The 17,333-nt window shown below is 30.2% G+C and overlaps 6 protein-coding genes across 7 annotated transcripts; 4 read left to right on the top strand and 2 right to left on the bottom strand.

Moving 5' to 3' along the window:
* The first annotated feature begins 12 nt into the window (after window positions 1-12).
* LOC124496564 (alpha-ketoglutarate-dependent dioxygenase alkB homolog 7, mitochondrial) lies at window positions 13-1,075 on the top strand. The gene is made up of 3 exons (XM_047060095.2): window positions 13-564; window positions 641-765; window positions 845-1,075. Exons 1-3 carry the CDS (start codon window positions 64-66, stop codon window positions 984-986), a joined length of 768 nt encoding a protein of 255 aa, XP_046916051.2. The 5' UTR covers window positions 13-63; the 3' UTR covers window positions 987-1,075.
* Window positions 1,000-2,549, bottom strand: Ggamma30A (guanine nucleotide-binding protein subunit gamma-e). Its single transcript, XM_075733134.1, has 2 exons — window positions 2,156-2,549; window positions 1,000-2,074 (listed from the first exon to the last, which is right to left on the bottom strand). Exons 1-2 carry the CDS (start codon window positions 2,242-2,244, stop codon window positions 1,969-1,971), a joined length of 195 nt encoding a protein of 64 aa, XP_075589249.1. The 5' UTR covers window positions 2,245-2,549; the 3' UTR covers window positions 1,000-1,968.
* Window positions 2,550-2,855: 306 nt separating this feature from the next.
* LOC124496563 (uncharacterized) lies at window positions 2,856-4,828 on the top strand. The gene is made up of 2 exons (XM_075733132.1): window positions 2,856-3,369; window positions 3,447-4,828. Exons 1-2 carry the CDS (start codon window positions 3,338-3,340, stop codon window positions 4,630-4,632), a joined length of 1,218 nt encoding a protein of 405 aa, XP_075589247.1. The 5' UTR covers window positions 2,856-3,337; the 3' UTR covers window positions 4,633-4,828.
* A 1,867-nt stretch (window positions 4,829-6,695) lies between these two features.
* tbc (trabuco) lies at window positions 6,696-13,405 on the top strand. 2 transcript variants are annotated; one of them, XM_075733124.1, is made up of 13 exons: window positions 6,696-7,022; window positions 7,097-7,539; window positions 7,622-8,068; window positions 8,142-9,007; window positions 9,099-9,261; window positions 9,335-10,055; window positions 10,180-10,331; window positions 10,407-10,642; window positions 10,764-12,229; window positions 12,313-12,520; window positions 12,585-12,791; window positions 12,865-13,032; window positions 13,112-13,405. In XM_075733124.1, the coding sequence occupies exons 4-13, from the start codon at window positions 8,680-8,682 to the stop codon at window positions 13,201-13,203; spliced, it is 3,741 nt and encodes a 1,246-aa protein (XP_075589239.1). In that variant the 5' UTR covers window positions 6,696-7,022; window positions 7,097-7,539; window positions 7,622-8,068; window positions 8,142-8,679; the 3' UTR covers window positions 13,204-13,405. The 2 variants fall into 2 exon arrangements, with proteins under 2 accessions (XP_075589239.1, XP_075589238.1); XM_075733123.1 differs by having other exon boundaries at window positions 10,731-12,229.
* On the bottom strand, window positions 13,384-14,129 carry RpLP2 (ribosomal protein LP2). Its single transcript, XM_075733127.1, has 2 exons — window positions 13,751-14,129; window positions 13,384-13,681 (listed from the first exon to the last, which is right to left on the bottom strand). The coding sequence occupies exons 1-2, from the start codon at window positions 13,920-13,922 to the stop codon at window positions 13,509-13,511; spliced, it is 345 nt and encodes a 114-aa protein (XP_075589242.1). The 5' UTR covers window positions 13,923-14,129; the 3' UTR covers window positions 13,384-13,508.
* Window positions 14,130-14,397: 268 nt separating this feature from the next.
* On the top strand, window positions 14,398-17,252 carry LOC142597721 (uncharacterized). The gene is made up of 2 exons (XM_075733125.1): window positions 14,398-14,927; window positions 15,001-17,252. The coding sequence occupies exons 1-2, from the start codon at window positions 14,774-14,776 to the stop codon at window positions 16,476-16,478; spliced, it is 1,632 nt and encodes a 543-aa protein (XP_075589240.1). The 5' UTR covers window positions 14,398-14,773; the 3' UTR covers window positions 16,479-17,252.
* The last annotated feature ends 81 nt before the right edge of the window (window positions 17,253-17,333 follow it).

The raw sequence follows: 17,333 nt of genomic DNA, 5'->3' as shown, positions 1-17,333 counted from the left end.
TGGAATGAAATGATCAGCTGAATTTAGATTCGAATTCATTCAAAAAAAAAAAAAAAAAAAAAAATGAAAATGAAAATGTTCCATTTAGGACAACGTTTGATGATTATTAATGTGATAAAAAATAAATTCCGATTCCAGCCACCATCATCATCATCATTAACACTATTATTTCATACTGAATCCATTCAACCAGATAAACAACATTTCAAATTAAAAGTTCATGATGATTATTTTGATTCAAAATATGGCGAAAATTTAAAACAAATTCAAAACTCAATGTTTATCGTACCGGATTTTATTGATCCACATGAAGAACAATCATTAATAAATGAAGTGGAAAATGTATTCAAAACACGACGAATACGTTATGAACAAACACATTGGGATGATGCTATACAAAATTATCGTGAAACCGAACATTTACGATGGCAACAAGAAAATGTAAAAATTATTGATCGTATTCGACAACTTGCATTCAGTGATAATGCTAATCACATTAAATTCGTACATATACTGGAGATTAAAGCCAATGGTTTCATCAAACCACATGTCGATAGTGTTCGGGTAAATATTTTGTTTTTGTATTAAATCACTGATTAATTTTAATGTTTTTTTTCTATCTCTCTCTCTATCTCTATAGTTTTGTGGTGACACAATAGCCGGAATATCATTACTTTCAGATTCAGTAATGCGTATGCGTCTTGAATCGAATCGTGATATTTATGTCGATATTTTACTTAATCGTCGATCATTATATATTATGACGTAAGTCATTCACCATTAACCACCATCATCATCATTCATGAATTAAAATTGGAATGTTTTTTGTTTTGTTTTGTTTTAGTGGCGATTCACGTTATCTTTATGCACATGAAATTCTTGATGATGAAAATTCATTATTCAAAGGACGACAAATAAAACGTGATCGTCGAATATCGATTATTTGTCGTAATGAACCATCGGATACCACTACAGCTACTGATTAATTGGCAAAAAAAATTGTTGACAATTTGTTTATTTATTTATTTATTTATTCATTTCAAATACATATTGTGTGAATTTGTTAATTAATTAATTAATTAATTGGTTTTTGGTTGAAAATTTTATAAATTTTTTTCTGTGGTTGTTTTTCCGATGTTTCATGTGAATCAAAACAAAACAAAACAAAAAAATCGCTGAGGGATGGTGTCGGCGCGGTCAGTTTCAAATGTTTGTTTGTTTGTTTGTTTGTTGTCCATCAATAATAATGGATTATAATAGGTGGATTGTGTTGAATATCAAGCTGTAAAAAAGCTTGATATTTTTTAAAACTAAAAAAATGAAAATCGAACGTTTGTGTGTGCGTGTACATGTGTGTGTGTGTGTGTGTGTGTGTGTCAATACGTTTCATTATGAAATTGAAATTTTTTTTTCCCGTATTTATAACGTAAACGGAAAATGGAAAAGGACATGGCTAATGGCTACAATGTCTTGTCTTTGTATGTGTTGCGGTAAATGATAGAAAAAAAAAGATTGCACCACACCGGAACAACCACACCAAAAAAAAAATTGAAATTGAAATTGAAATTGTATTTGGGTTATGATGATGAGGATTTTTCATTTACGGCAGAATTTATAATATGTAATTTATATAATACCATTATTATAATGATGAATAATTTGAATAATAATCATTTGTAAGATAGATTTGTGTGTGGTGTTTGCTGTGGTCGTGCTGATGATGATGATGGTAAGAGAAAAAGATAAAGCTGCTCATCAAAAAAAAAAGATAATGACAAGTGATGATTATGATGATGATGATTAAATGACAAAATACGGGTATGGTTGATGGTTATCCTGAAACGATTCGTTTGTTTGTTGTTGTTGTCGAATCCAATTCATTAGAATAATGTTGGCGGTGATATTTTTTTTGCAATATGATGAATGGATGAATGATGATAAAAGTTTTTTTTTTGAGAAAAAATTTGACTAGAAAATTGTACATTTGCCTTTTTCAGCCCATGGATTATTCTTTTTATCCGGTGTATGAATCAACGGATCCTGTGGTTCATTCTCTTCGATATATTCACGAAGACTTTTCATGTAAAATGATAAAAAACAAAATGAAATTAAAATCAAAAAATCATAATCAAGAAATAATGATAATAACACATACGCTTGAATCGATTTTGACAATGGCCATCGTTCCATCATTGCTTGATATCGCATATTTTCAATCTGTTTTCTCAATGTTTCTTTATCCATTTTCGTTCTGTTCTTGCACAGTTATTTACTTGATGATAACTTGAACAACAATAATTTTTTCCACTCAAAAACAGTAATCAAATGGCAAAGGTCGCACACAAACACACAAACAAAAAAAAAAAACAAACACGATTCCAAACAATTTACACAAGAATGGATTTTTCGAAATGAGGTTATTCTTTTTTTTTCTTCTTCTTTTTTTTCACTTGACTTCCTTTCCCCTCTCAACTTCTCATACACATTTGTTCATCATTCCAGAATGATGATCCAGATTTTTTTTCTGTTCATTGCTCATACACACACATACATAATAAAATAGTGGAAATGCTACATTGCTCACGAATCGGGTAGCGCACCAGCCACACCTCTATACACACACACACAACCTAGCTACAATTCTATATATAAATATAGAATAGATCTATATCCATCTCGGTTTTCTGGTTGTATCCATGGTGTCTGGATATATCATTCTATTCTATATAGAGCAGAAAACGGCACAATATATATGTAGTGTAGCATAGAGGATCATATCATCATCATTGAAATAATACTTACCAAAGCGAATGGCAAAAAAAAATCAAAATCGTGATGCCTGTGCATGTGTGTAAACTTTGTGATGACAAATTGATGAACCCGATGTTTGGTTGGAATATCCCATTGTTTATAATTGATAATACTGGCCACAAAATAAAAAATTTTTTTGAAAACAAACTTGAAATTATCATGTTTGATTCGGAAAAAAAATTGAACAAAAAAAACGAAAAAATGAGAAGGAAAAAAAAGGAAACCAGAATTCTTTCTCTCATCGATCGAAGATGATGATGATGATTTCGAGAAAATTCCCGAAATATCGAATGTTGTGATTTTTCTCGAATAGGTGGAGCTTCTGTGATGATTTTTTTTTCAAATGTTGTTTATATGAATCATGATGATGATGATAATCACAAGACTCATTTTGGCTCGCAAGTTGTTTTCAATTCGATGATTTTTTTTTGTTTGAAGATTTCTCCACAATTTTTTGATTATAAAAAAAACTTTATATTATTCAAATCAATTCCTTTTTGTGCCTTCATATGATTTGTTAATCTTCATGTCGAATAATTTATTCGATAAGAATAAAAAGTAAGTTTTGCACTTGAAATTCATCTTTTTTCATCGTGTGTATGAATTTTTAAGATTAATATTTTTTTTCCAATCAGAATTCCAACAACAACAACAACAACAATGACAAATATATTTGCCGTACCGAATTTATCAACATCATCAACGATGACGATGATGAATCCTTTTCAACAGCAGCAACAATTTTATAATTATCCATCTTCATCTTCATTTCAATTACCATTATCATCACCGACACCACCGCCACCATCATCATCAACAACATTGCCATTTATCATAAACAATAATAATCTTCCTACGGTCAATTCATCGATATTAACACAGCAACAACAACAATCATGGTCTCAACAGATACCTTCAGTGATGCCATGGTCAAATCAGCTCAATAATTGTCAACAATGGATTATGAATGATAGATTTTCATTTGGTATTATGACACAGCCATCAACAAACACGCAACAATCACCACAGATACCGCAACAACAACAACAACAACAATTGAATATGATTAACCAACAACAATCAATCGATATTCATCAGAATTTCAGCTTTAATAAGAATAATAAAAGACATTTTAGCCATCTAATGTCTGATTATGAAGATGAATCCAATTATGATTTTGATAATAATCGACCAATAAAAAAATATATTGGTGAAGATAAAGTATTGGAAATATTTGATCGTATGCATATACGTGAAGGTGAAAATTATATTGTAGAAGATGCTGATCATCATCAATTTGATATTAATAATCAAAATCAAAATAGCAATAATAATAATAATAATAATCATAGTGTTCATATTGAAGAAATTGATGCAAATAATAACATTGAAAATTATAATAACAATGATGATGTACAAATATTGGAATTATCACCAGAATTACGTGATGCATTCGCTAATCAACAACAACAACAATCATCATCATCATCCATAATGGATAAATTAATACAAGCGGAAAAGGATAAAATGTCTAAAGCATTAGTTGTTTGGCAATCAAATGATTTAACGAATTTGATAGTATCAAATCATAATCGTCAAGAAATTGATAGCAATGACGATGACAATGATGATGATGATTTAAAACAAAATGATGATATTCGTATTGAAGAACCATTGGAAAATGATGATGATCAAATGTTTGATGATGATAATGATAATGATGATTATGGTGTTGTCATATTGGAAACAGATAATCATCAGATTGAACCACGATTATATTATCAATCATCATCATCATCACAAGATCAACCAATGGAATAGAAAACCAAAAAAAAAGTAGAATTTTTTTTCGCTTTCTTTTTTTCTAATGATGTCTGTAAAATAATAATCAATAATTCATACACTTTTGATGATCGATAAATCGATCAATCACATTTTGATTGTATTATATACATTTTTACATGATTAACATGAATAAAAATTGAATTTTTTTTTGTTACACGTTGTTGTATACAAATTACCTGTTGTAATTGTGTAATCTATAATCGATAAACCATCTATAAATGAATTTGAAAGCGAAGTTTGTGAGTTTTTCTCAAACAACAAAAAACCGAACCAAGCCAAAGATGAACAACACACACACATACATATAGGGTTTTTTTTATCATCATCATCATCTTGTGTGTGTGTGTGTGTGCATACAGAAAAAAATTCTATATATTTTTTTTCTTGGTTCGAGAAAAAAAAATCGAACACGTCGCCATCAGACAAAAAAAAACAAACAAACACAGAATCAATGAATTAGAACGACAACAAGATCAAAAAAAAAAAAATCACCACATTCATTGTTGGCTGGCTGGCTCAATCCAATCAATCAATTCAGTTTTATATTTTCGATGCCGAATGATTACCAACTACAGAGAGAAAGAAAGAGAAAAAAAAACAATCACCAGAAATGAATTATATATGGACAAACAAACATTACAAAAAACAAACACACACATCACACAGAGACATCGGAAAAGAGAATGCAAAGTATCTCTATATTTGCATATATATTACATACAATCTCAATGATTTATTTGAACAATCATAATGAGTGGCCAACTATATTGAATGGTTGAATTATCGGGTGCCGAGTATGGATCAATAACGGGCAACAACAGTAGCAAAAAAAAAAAAATTTTCATTTTTCTCAATATGAAAAACGGCGGAAAGAAACATTTGAATATCACTGTCATTCATGAATGAAATGGTGATGATGATGATGATGATGATCACATATATTTGCGGTATTTTTATTTTTATTTTGGATCGAAATGAATGTTTGAAATTTCATTCATTCATTCATTCATATTCTCTCTTTACTTTTTTCTCGTTTTGTTTGTTCTCGGTACATATCACAACATTCAACATTCGATTCGGTTATTTTATTTTCAGTCGGCTGAATTATAGATGATGATGGTAATAATTTCCTGGTTCATGTAATTCACCATTTCATTAATTTTTGTTGTTGTTTGCTTCTGATGATGGTAACATTTTTTCATTTTTTTTGCATGAATATTCACAATGAATGGGCAATGGATGTTCATGTTGTTGTTTTCGGAAGGAATAGCGCCCAAAAAGAATTTTTGCCGTTCGATTCGAATGTTTGTTTGTTGGCGAGCCAGAATTTAAAAAAAAATTGTCCTCAAAAGTTGTTGTTTTTTTCAGAAAGTTTCTTATCTTATAATTTAATAAATAAATACAGAATTTTGATACTGGTAATTTGAGAATATTTTTTTTTCTTTCATATCGATTGATTGATGATTGATGATGATGATGATAGTGTTGAATTTCTATACACACACACACACAATGATAATTGGTATATCGTGGATTGATGAAGAATAAATTTGATTCTCTTGTTGGGTTCATTTTCAATTATTATCATCATCATCATTTTATTCACTAACAATCATTATTCGTCGACTAATCTAATTTTCAAAAAATAATTTTGTTCATCATCATCATCATCATCATTACTACACACACACAGAGATGAAAAACCTATTTTTTTGCCGGAAATATTTCCTACCGGGTGGAAAGAAAGAAAAAAATTTTTTTCCCAAAAAATATTCTCATTATATTCGAACCAATCATCTGCTGCTGCTGCTACTGTCCAGTGATGATTATGATCCAAACAACCAAGAGCCCGAAAAAAAAAAATTTTTCTGGTTCCTTTTTTTCCATTAACATCATCATCGTCAACGAGAAAATAGAAAAAAAAATTTCCAAGAAATTGATTCGATTTTTTTTATATAAAAAACCATATGTTACCAAGATGAGATGAGTGAACGAGAGAAAAAAAAACAGCAGCAACAGCAGCAGCAAAGTCAATTGTTCATCATTAAATAATCGCTTTTGGAATGAAAATAATTTCTACTTTTGATTTTTTTTTTCACTATTTCGTTCATAGAAAAGCCGAAAAGCCGAAAGTTGAAAGCAAAGAAAAAAAATACTTTAATCTGATTATATTTATTATTATTATTATTACAATCATATCACATTCGACGATAACAACAACAACAACAACAACGACGACGATGACAACAACAACAATAATTATCGAATCGGCCAGAATATTCTTTTCCAGTCACAATGGTACACACACACCGTGTATAAAGTTTTTCTTGGTTTCAGTTTTCCATATTCCTATTCGAAAAAATTCGGTAACACTTTTTGATTCTGGTTTTTTTTCACATTTATTTATTCTATTGTTTTTTTTGTTCATTAATTTCAACAGAATGTGCTGCTGTTTTGTATTATATTCTATGCTGGACGAATTCTTTCAACCAGAATATTTACAACATTCTTTGTTTTTTCGTTTCGTTTCGTTTCGTTTCATTTATTTATTCATTCAAATTCTGGTTTCTGGAACATCATCCTTACGAATTCATTCATTATTGCTGTTGCTGCTGATGTTGAAAACAGAACTTGATTTCAAGTTTCATTTTACACATGCAGAATTCAAAAAAATAGTGTGTGCTCATTATTTTTATTGAAGAAGAAGAATTACAATAACAACGAAACAACGAAAAAAAACAAACTTGTATTTGTATTGTTCTGCACCTTTTTTCACCATCATCATCATCATCATCATCATTTATTTGGCCTTGATGCGTCAAAAAATTTCATATTTGCTCCAAAAAACAAACAAAAATTGAATTGTTCCAAAATATTTGACATGTATGAAAATTTTATTCTTTTCTTTTGTTGATTACTTTAATTCTATACAACAAAAAAAAAATTTATTTTTTTTTTATTTCAGGTTCCAGCATTCAGGAAAACGAAAAAAAAATTCGCAATTCTGGAATTTAATTTTTACGTATACATACCATACCATATATTTATTTGGTTAATGGTGGTAACAAGTGACAACACATACGTACTAACATAATTTGTCTTTGTCGATTATGGCAATGATGGTAGTAATAGTAGTGGTGGTGGCTAATATTCTAGTTCGGTGGTTATCAAACAAGAATATATATGTTGTTGGTGTCTCCAAAGGTTTCTGGATCAATCTTCATATATCTTGATGACGTTTTCTTCTTGATTCTGGTCATATCGGCGCATGATAATCGAATCATAAAAATCAACTCAGTATACTGTACATGTTTATTATCCAAGAATTTTATGGGATCCTATTGGGTGATGTTTCACAACAATTCATTGAATCATGGACAGATGGACGGATAAAAATATAGAATAAATTTGTGTATGTATGAACAGCCAAAACATTCAGTTTAAATGAATTTTCTCCCAATTTTTTTCCTGTCATCCTAAAATAGTGAGTGATTGGAATTGGATCGAACGACAACAACACGACAGAATTTTGTTCAGCAAAACAAACAAAATGCACATACACACACAAGAATCCAACGCACAACCAACAACAATTTTCATGTTTTATCGTTATTTGTTTAGTTTTTTTTTATTGTGATCAAAATCTAAATGCCATTCCATTATAAGATCATCAATCAATGAATCCAATAATTTTTCATCGATTTATTCAATAATCGTGATTTATGTTGAAGTTTTTTCATCATCATCATCATCATCTTCATCGTCATAAAAATTATTACTTGGAAAAACGTTAATAATTTAATCATCATCATTAAGTCATTAAGAAGTTCCTTGTAATAATTTTACCATTTTCAAACAACAACAAACCGAACAAAAAAGAAAGAAAAAGATTCTATATAATACGACATCATTCTATTTTGATTGATTTTAACAACAAAAATCTAAATTTATTGCAAAACAGAAGCCGGAAGTCAAATTGTCGGTGTATTTTTTTTTGTGTGTGTGTATGTGAATAAATAAATTATGATAACGATGATGATGATGATGATGATGGCCACTAACGATACAACAACAACAGCAACGAGCAATGATGACAACAACAATAATGATTCCAATTTAGAGAATATAACAAAATCATCATCATCGACAACAACAACAACAACAACAACAACAACTACGACAACGACGACAACAATTTCAATGAACAAATCATCAATGGGTCAAGGTGATGATAAAGAATTGATTGAAAAATTATTACGAATGGTCAAACGTGAAGTGAAACAGATTATGGAAGAAGCTGTAACAAGAAAATTTGTACATGAAGATAGTGGAAGTATAACATCATTATGTGGTGAGTTTTTGTTTTTTGTTTTTTTTGTTGAAAAACAAGCAAAATTCATTTTTTATTAATGAATTATTATGAAACAAAACAAATTTCATAGCTGCCGTTGATGCTTGTCTATCGCATGGATTAAAACGTCGTGCATTAGGTTTATTCAAAACAAATTCCACAACGGCATTATTGCAGAAAGTGGCAAAAAATTCTGATACAGCTGCATTGGTATTGAAACGAGTACAAGAGATTGAAAATATCGATCCAAATAAGTAGGTTTAATCTTCATCTTTTTCAATTGAAATTTGAATGTTTTTTTTCTCTTATTGTCATCAATCACAATAGACGATCATCATCTAGTAGTGATAGTTTACAAAGTCGTAATCGAATGTCATTTAAAATGAAATCAAGTCAACAACAACAACAAACGGGTACAACGAATAATGCGAGTAATACGGGAAATGTAAATAATAATAATAATAGTGGTAGTGGTGGTGGTGGAAATCAACCATCGTCGCCAACAAAATATCGTTTTTTATGGATAAGAATTGCATTATTTGAAAAATATCTTGTATCAATCGTTGATCATGTTGTTGAGAATAGTTATAAATATTATGAACGTGATGCATTAGTATCGGATCCAGTTGCTGGACAAATACTAGCATCATTATTAGTGGGACCTTGTGCATTGGATTATACAAAAATGAAAACACATGATCAATATTGGACTGATCCACCGGCCGATGAATTAGTACAACGTCATCGTATTTCATCGTCCATTTGTTCACCGAATCCAGCAACAAATAATTCAACAATATCGACGGGCATCAATCAATCAACGCCACCATCATCACGTAAACCATTGGGCATGAATTTTAGGAAAAATTTTACCTACACCAATGGTAATGAACACCATCATCATGATGAAAATCAATCATCAGTATCGCCAATATCACGAACATCATCAACAAATATATGTTGGTCACCAAAAGATTATGTTGAATCATTGCATCAGAATTCAAAATCAACATTACTTTATGGAAAAAATAATGTTATTATGCAACCGGTATGTTGTTGTTGTTGTTGTTGTGTTTGTAGTGTGTGGAAATCCATACAGACATGAATTGATTGAACTAATTAATTATTGAATTATCTTTTGTGTTTATTTGTTCATTTGGGGGTGATACAAGATTGATGATCAAGAACCTATGCCCGGTTATCTATCATTACATCAAGATTCGAATGGTCTTAGCATAAAATGGACACCAAATCAATTGATTAATGGCCGTATTAATCAACAATCTACAGATGATGGTTTTTTCAATCATTCAATGGATAAAACGTAAGTTTTTTTATTATTCTGAATGTCAATTCTTTTGAAATGAATGAATTTTTTTTTTGAATATAAAATTTTAAGCAATGCATTCTGGAACTATGCATTAAATGTAAACGTGGAGAATATTGTCTATCTTCATTGTCATCAACAGAAACATAGCTGTGGTTCGATTGTAATGGTCGGTCGTGATGGTGTAATGCGTCCACCTATAAAATTTCCAAAAGGTGGTCATCTATTAGCATTTTTATCCTGTCTTGAAAATGGACTTGTACCATATGGTCAATTGGATCCACCACTTTGGTCGGAAAATGGCAAAGGTTTGTATAAAATATTAAACATTTTAATTTCAAACAAACAAACAAAAAAAAGCAATGTTCAATACAAAAACAAATTCATTAAAATCAGGAAAAATTTTTCCCAAATTACGACGAAAATCAGGACAATCAAGTGCAAATCATCATCATCAACAATCACCATTAGATATGGAATCGGATGATATTGCAGCCGATTATGTATTTCGTGTCATTTCAATTTGTGATAAACCGGATACAATTAGTGCTGAATTATTTGAACCGAAATTGACTCAACACCAACAGCAGCAACAACAACAATCTGAATCTGAATCTTTGGCAGAGAATATTCATGATGCTGAAAATCAACAACAACAACAACAACAACAACAACAACAGGAACAAGAGCCTAAATCAACATTATTATCGTCATCATCATCATCATTATGTAATCAACAAACAGGAATGCATAATAATAATAATAATGAAACAAAAAATGAAATTCCACAACAACAACAACAAATTGACAATATACAGAACATTAGACTATTATGTGATACGATGAAAAAACAAATCATATCAAGAGCATTTTATGGCTGGTTTGCATATTGTCGTCATTTGAAAACAGTGCGAACACATTTAGCCGATTTAGTTAATCAACGAATATATCGTATTAATGAACCAACAGATTCATCGAAAGGTATTACAAAAGATTTATGGGAAAATCATATGTTCACTGTGGATGGTAAAATATCGATGGATCCAATGGAATTTTATCGATTAGTATATTTTGGTGGTGTTGAACATTCATTACGTCCAAAAGTATGGTTATATTTGCTGGAACATTATCATTTTAATGATGATAATAAAGCTAAACAAGAACATGATATTGAAATGCGTGCCAAATATGAAATGATCATGTCTGAATGGCTGGCTGTCGAAGCCATTGTACGGCAAAGAGATAAAGAAATTGTTGCTGCAAATTTGGCTAAATTATCATCTGAAAGTCAAAATGATAGTACAGAAATGTCGATGGAAAAATCCATCTATTATCAATCGGGTAAAATGTTTATGAATGAAGTATTTGAAGAGAATGAAGAATTTGAAAGTAGAAAATCATCTATTCAAAGTGGTTCTGAACATATTATAGCAACAACAACAACAACAAAAGAATCAACATGTCCAATGGCAACCGATGAGCAACATATTGATGGCGGTGGTGGTGGTGGTGTTGAAAATGAAAAATTAATGATCAACGAATCGAATGAATCAACGAATCATCCAATAACAACAACGACAACAACAACAAACAACAGTGTGGCCAATTGCCGAAAACCATTGAAGAGACATAATAAAATTAGTGAATCAGTAACAAGTGTAACCAGTATCACTAGTATACATCATCAAAATATATTCATTACAAATCCATCGGTTGATCGTATTATACCGCCGAATTCATTGGAAACCTTGGACAAAAGTAAATGTAATAATGAAAAAACCGAATCGGCTAAATTACCCATCAATTCAATAGAATCTGGTGCTACGGGAGAAGGTGGTGTTGGTGGTGGATCACAATGTGTATCGCCAGCATCATCGAATGGTGGCCTTTATTCGGTAATTATTTTTTTGATAATTTTTCTTCATCAAATTCCATGTTGATCTCTCTCTATTTCCTTGTTCTCTCTTATTATATACAGAATGAACTTCTTGATCTTTTTTCACTGAATTTACATCGTATCGATAAAGATGTTCAACGATGTGATCGTAATTTTTGGTATTTTAGCAAAGAAAATTTGGAAAAACTACGCAATATAATGTGTACATATGTTTGGGATCATTTGGACATTGGTTATGTACAAGGAATGTGTGATCTAGTTGCACCATTATTGGTCATATTTGATGATGGTAATGATGATTGTGATGATTTTTTTTTCAATTTAATTTGATCAATTTTTTTAATGAATAATAGAGGTGTACACGTATAGCTGTTTCTGTAAGCTAATGATACGAATGACTACCAATTTTCCACATGGCGGTGCTATGGATACACATTTTGCCAATATGAGATCATTAATACAGATACTTGATGCAGATATTTTTGAATTAATGCATCAGAATGGTGATTACACACATTTTTATTTCTGTTATCGTTGGTTTTTATTGGATTTTAAACGAGGTAAAACAAAAATCAAAATCAATGTATTCAACATAATAATAATCATCATCTGTTTCGTTGTTTGGTGATCCAGAACTATTATATGCCGATGTATTTTCCGTTTGGGAAACAATTTGGGCTGCCAAACATGTTTCATCATCATCATTTGTTCTATTCATTGCATTAGCATTGGTTGAATATTATCGTGATATAATATTGGAGAATAATATGGATTTTACGGATATTATTAAATTTTTCAATGGTAAGCTATTTTCGAATATTGATTGATTGACAAATTGATTTTTTTTTCGTTTGTTGTTGTTGTTGTTGTTATTCAAAAGAAATGGCCGAAAGACATGATGCAAAAGCCGTATTGAATATCGCTCGTGATTTGGTACATCAAATTCAAGCATTAATGGAGAATAATAAATGAAAAATGAAATCCGGTGTTTTTTTCATCAAGAATTTCATCAATTTTCGTTTTCTAATTTTTCGTGTGTGCATTTTTTCCCTGCATTTTTGTTTTTCTCGCGTGTTTTTTTTTTTTTGTTATTATTTGTCAACAATACAAGAAAGTTTGTTGTATTTTTGAAAATTGAATAAAATAAAAGGATTTTTTTTTGTTTTTTGGAAAAGATTTTATTTCTGTTTTGAAAAATATAAAAAATTGTCAGAAAGAAAAAATGAAATGATGACAAATTTTAGATTTAGAAATTTTTTGCTGGTTTCTCATCATCATTAATCGAATAGACCGAAACCCATGTCATCATCTTCTTCTTCTTCTTCTTCCTCTTTTTTCTCTTCTTTTTTGCCTTTAGAATCATCGGCTGCAGTATCAGCGGCTGCCGCTGCTGGTGCAGCGGCCACAGCACCACCACCACCCGATGGAACGGATGCCAATTTTTCCGTACCTATTTCGCCAAAAAATGAAAGACAAAATGTTAATTTCAAAATAATAGCAAAAATAGTAATCAACAAACCTTGTGCAATCAATTCATCGATTGATTTGCCTTTCAATTCGGTAACTACTTTGGATAATTTTTCATTATCAACTTCAACACCGACACTGCTCAATATTTTGGTAATATCATCTGATGATGGATCTTTATTACCACCTAAAACGGCCAATAAATAAGCAGCAACGTAACGCATTTTTGGAAAATTTTTAAGTCACTATTAAAATTGGACACGAAACGTTTTAATGCTACTGGAGCAAAAAAATTTTTAGAATGAATTCGTAGAAATTTTGAAAAAATTTTATTTTCAAATCAACAACAATGATGATGATGATTTTCGATTCGAATGTGTGAAAGCAACGTGTCTGTGTGTGGAGCAAAGCAAGCAAGCATGTGTTTTGAGTGTGAAAAAGGAAACCGGAAGACATTGCTCATGTTTGGCGATAGATGGCATGATTAACATAGACAACACACACACACACGAACATGTATATTGTGGCACCGTCATATAGGATGTAATCAAAATTTTTTTTTCCCAATGGCCGTTATAAACACCACACGACACAACACAATGAATGAATGAATGAATGAACGATGGTGCCCAATATAGCGCACAATTTTATTTGCTGCTCACTCTCGATTCTCTCTCTCTCTCTCTCTCTCTCGCCCCAAAATATACAACACACACACACACCTATTTGGTGTAAAAAAAAAAAAAATTTTTTTTCATAACAAGCAATATTGATGTTTTTTTTATCATTTTTTTTTTTTTTTTTGGCTACATCTGTCATAATTTGATGTGTGTGAAAATTGATCGATAATCAAAAAAAAAAAAAATTTGAAATTCAAAAATTAATGATAGAGATACAGTGTGTATTTGTTTGTTTGTGTGTGTTTGATAAAAATAATGTTCTTGACCCAACTGACAACAACAACAACAACAAAAACAACGGCAGTATCAATGAAAACAAATGATGAATATTCGAATATCATGAATATCGAATCATCATTTATTATTATTATTATAAACATAATGATGATAATAAAATGATGTTGCAACATTATTGTGTTCAATCTCGTCGTAAACATTTTTACACATGTTCATTGTGTTCATACGTTTATATTACATTAGAATCATTGCAGAAACATTATCTGAATAATCATCCAAACCAATCGTGTGATGTACAAGAATATGATTCTGGTATTATTTATTTTTTTTTTGTGTTTGTGTGTTTGATTGTTTAATTTCTATTTCTTATTTCCAAAAAAATTAGATCCATTCGAAGATCCATTAGATGATGATTATCTTAACATAAAATCAGCGGATAATTTTGGTGAAAATTTTCAAACAATTCGTCAATACAATAATAACGACAATCATCAATCATCATCATATTACGGCAATAATAATCAACATCAATTAAGTACTTATATCTATAATAATAGTGATCATCAATTGACAAAAATCAATAAACAGAATAGTGATGAATTATTTGGAACAATAAATAATCATCATAATAATATTGTTGTTGTTGGAAAAAAATTAAACAACAACAACAACAAATCATCATCGAATAGACAACAACAACAACAGAATGGTGGAAAAAAATATGCAAAAAAATCTACACCACCTATTTTAACAGCAAATAAACAACAACAACAAAAATTCGAAACAATTTTAACACCAGCCACTTTGATCGTTCAACAATCACAACAACAACAACAATCGGTGCCTACGAATATTAATAATCAAATTAAATTTGGTTCTTCTGATAATAAATTAATCAATACAACTGGATTTATTATACAACAAGCGAATCCATTGCAGAATAAGAAAAAAGTGAAAAAGGAAAAAGAAAAATCCACAAAGAAAAATCGAAAACAAAAAAAACAAGAAGAGAATATTATAAAGAAAATTGGTAAATATCAATGTGATATTTGTCAGAAAACATTTGTCAACATGTATAATAAACGACGTCATTATGAAATGGTACATAATCAAATTTTACAAAAATTAACTACAACTGCTCAACAACAACAACAACAGCAGCAGCAGCAACAACAATCACAACAACATCAAGGATTGATTCAACAACAGCATCAAAATCATCAACAATTACAACAACTGCAGCAACAACAACAACAATCGCAACAACAGCAACGAACATTAACACCATCAGCTGTACAATTTGTACAGACATTTGTACCGACATTAGCAACAACAAATCCATTTGCGGCAAATGCTGCTGCTGCACAACAGATACTAACAATATCGGCTGAACATGCGGCAGCAAATCCATCAATGATGATGGCTGCTGCTGCTGCATCATCATCATCATTAATAGCCGGTAATCCGGTTACCGCTGCTTTTCATCATCATCATCATCATCCTCATCAACAACATCTTCAACATACAACATTGTCAACAAATACAACGACAACGGCGACTACCGAAAAAGAAAAGAAAACAATACTTTGTGAAATTTGTAATAAAACATTTTCTACCACTTATAATAAACGACGACACGATGAAATGGTACATGGACAGAATTCTGGTCTACGTATGGCGCCAAAATATAAATGTTCATCATGCGATAAAGTTTTTTCATCCATTTATAATAAAACCAGACATGAAAATATTCATAAACCAATCAATGAACGTTTGAAACATATTTGTCCTAAATGTAACAAAGGTTTTACAACATCATTTATATTGAAATCACATTTACAGAAAATTCATCAAATACTTTAAACATAGAGAGATAATAATGATCATTTATCTCCATTCATTTATCCGATTTTATTATAAAAAAAAACATTGAATTTCGAATCCATCATCATCAACAACAACAACAACAACAACGGGAAGAAGAAGGATGTTTGACCAGGATAATAATGGCAGCTTTCTTTTTTCCTGACTTATAACCTCATGTAACATATATATAAATAAATAAATAATGTGGAAAAAACATTCAGCCATAAAACAACAACAAGTATTTGACACTGGGAATAATAATTGGCAAACAAAACAAATTAAAACAAAAAAATTCATCACACACACACCCACAGCCATCATCATCATCATCATGGCCTTTTCGAATCTTTATATTTAAAATTTTCATTTTCAACTGAAATAATCATTGCAGGATCTCTTTATGTGTTTTTTTTTCGCACTCACTCAATCATTACAATGAATTTTCAAGATTCATCAACATCAATTTGCTTTTAGTATACTAATTCAATAGTTAATCATTCCATTGATTTTTTTTTTCTCTCTCTCTCTCTCTCTCAATCATAATTATTGGATTTTTATTTTATAAATATCTCTTTTTTTAGAAAATATTGGCTTGATTCATCAATTGATTGAAATTTGAAACATACGCACACACACACGATTTTTTTTATCCCAGAATTTTTTTTTCTCATTCTTTATTCATCATTTATTGTCAACAACAACAACAGCAACCATAATAACAATATAATGATAATGATAATTTATTAAAATTACCTTTTTTTCTCCTATCAATTCGTATGAAATTAAATTCATTAAAAAGTGTAACATGATTTTTTTTTCTGTGAATGATAAACATTCGAATTTTTTTTTCTT

This window comes from Dermatophagoides farinae, chromosome 7, assembly GCF_024713945.1.
Source record: "Dermatophagoides farinae isolate YC_2012a chromosome 7, ASM2471394v1, whole genome shotgun sequence".
Lineage (NCBI taxonomy): Eukaryota > Metazoa > Arthropoda > Arachnida > Sarcoptiformes > Pyroglyphidae > Dermatophagoides > Dermatophagoides farinae.
The sequence above is the reverse complement of the archived record's forward strand: the minus strand, read 5'-3'. Positions and strand labels throughout refer to the sequence as shown.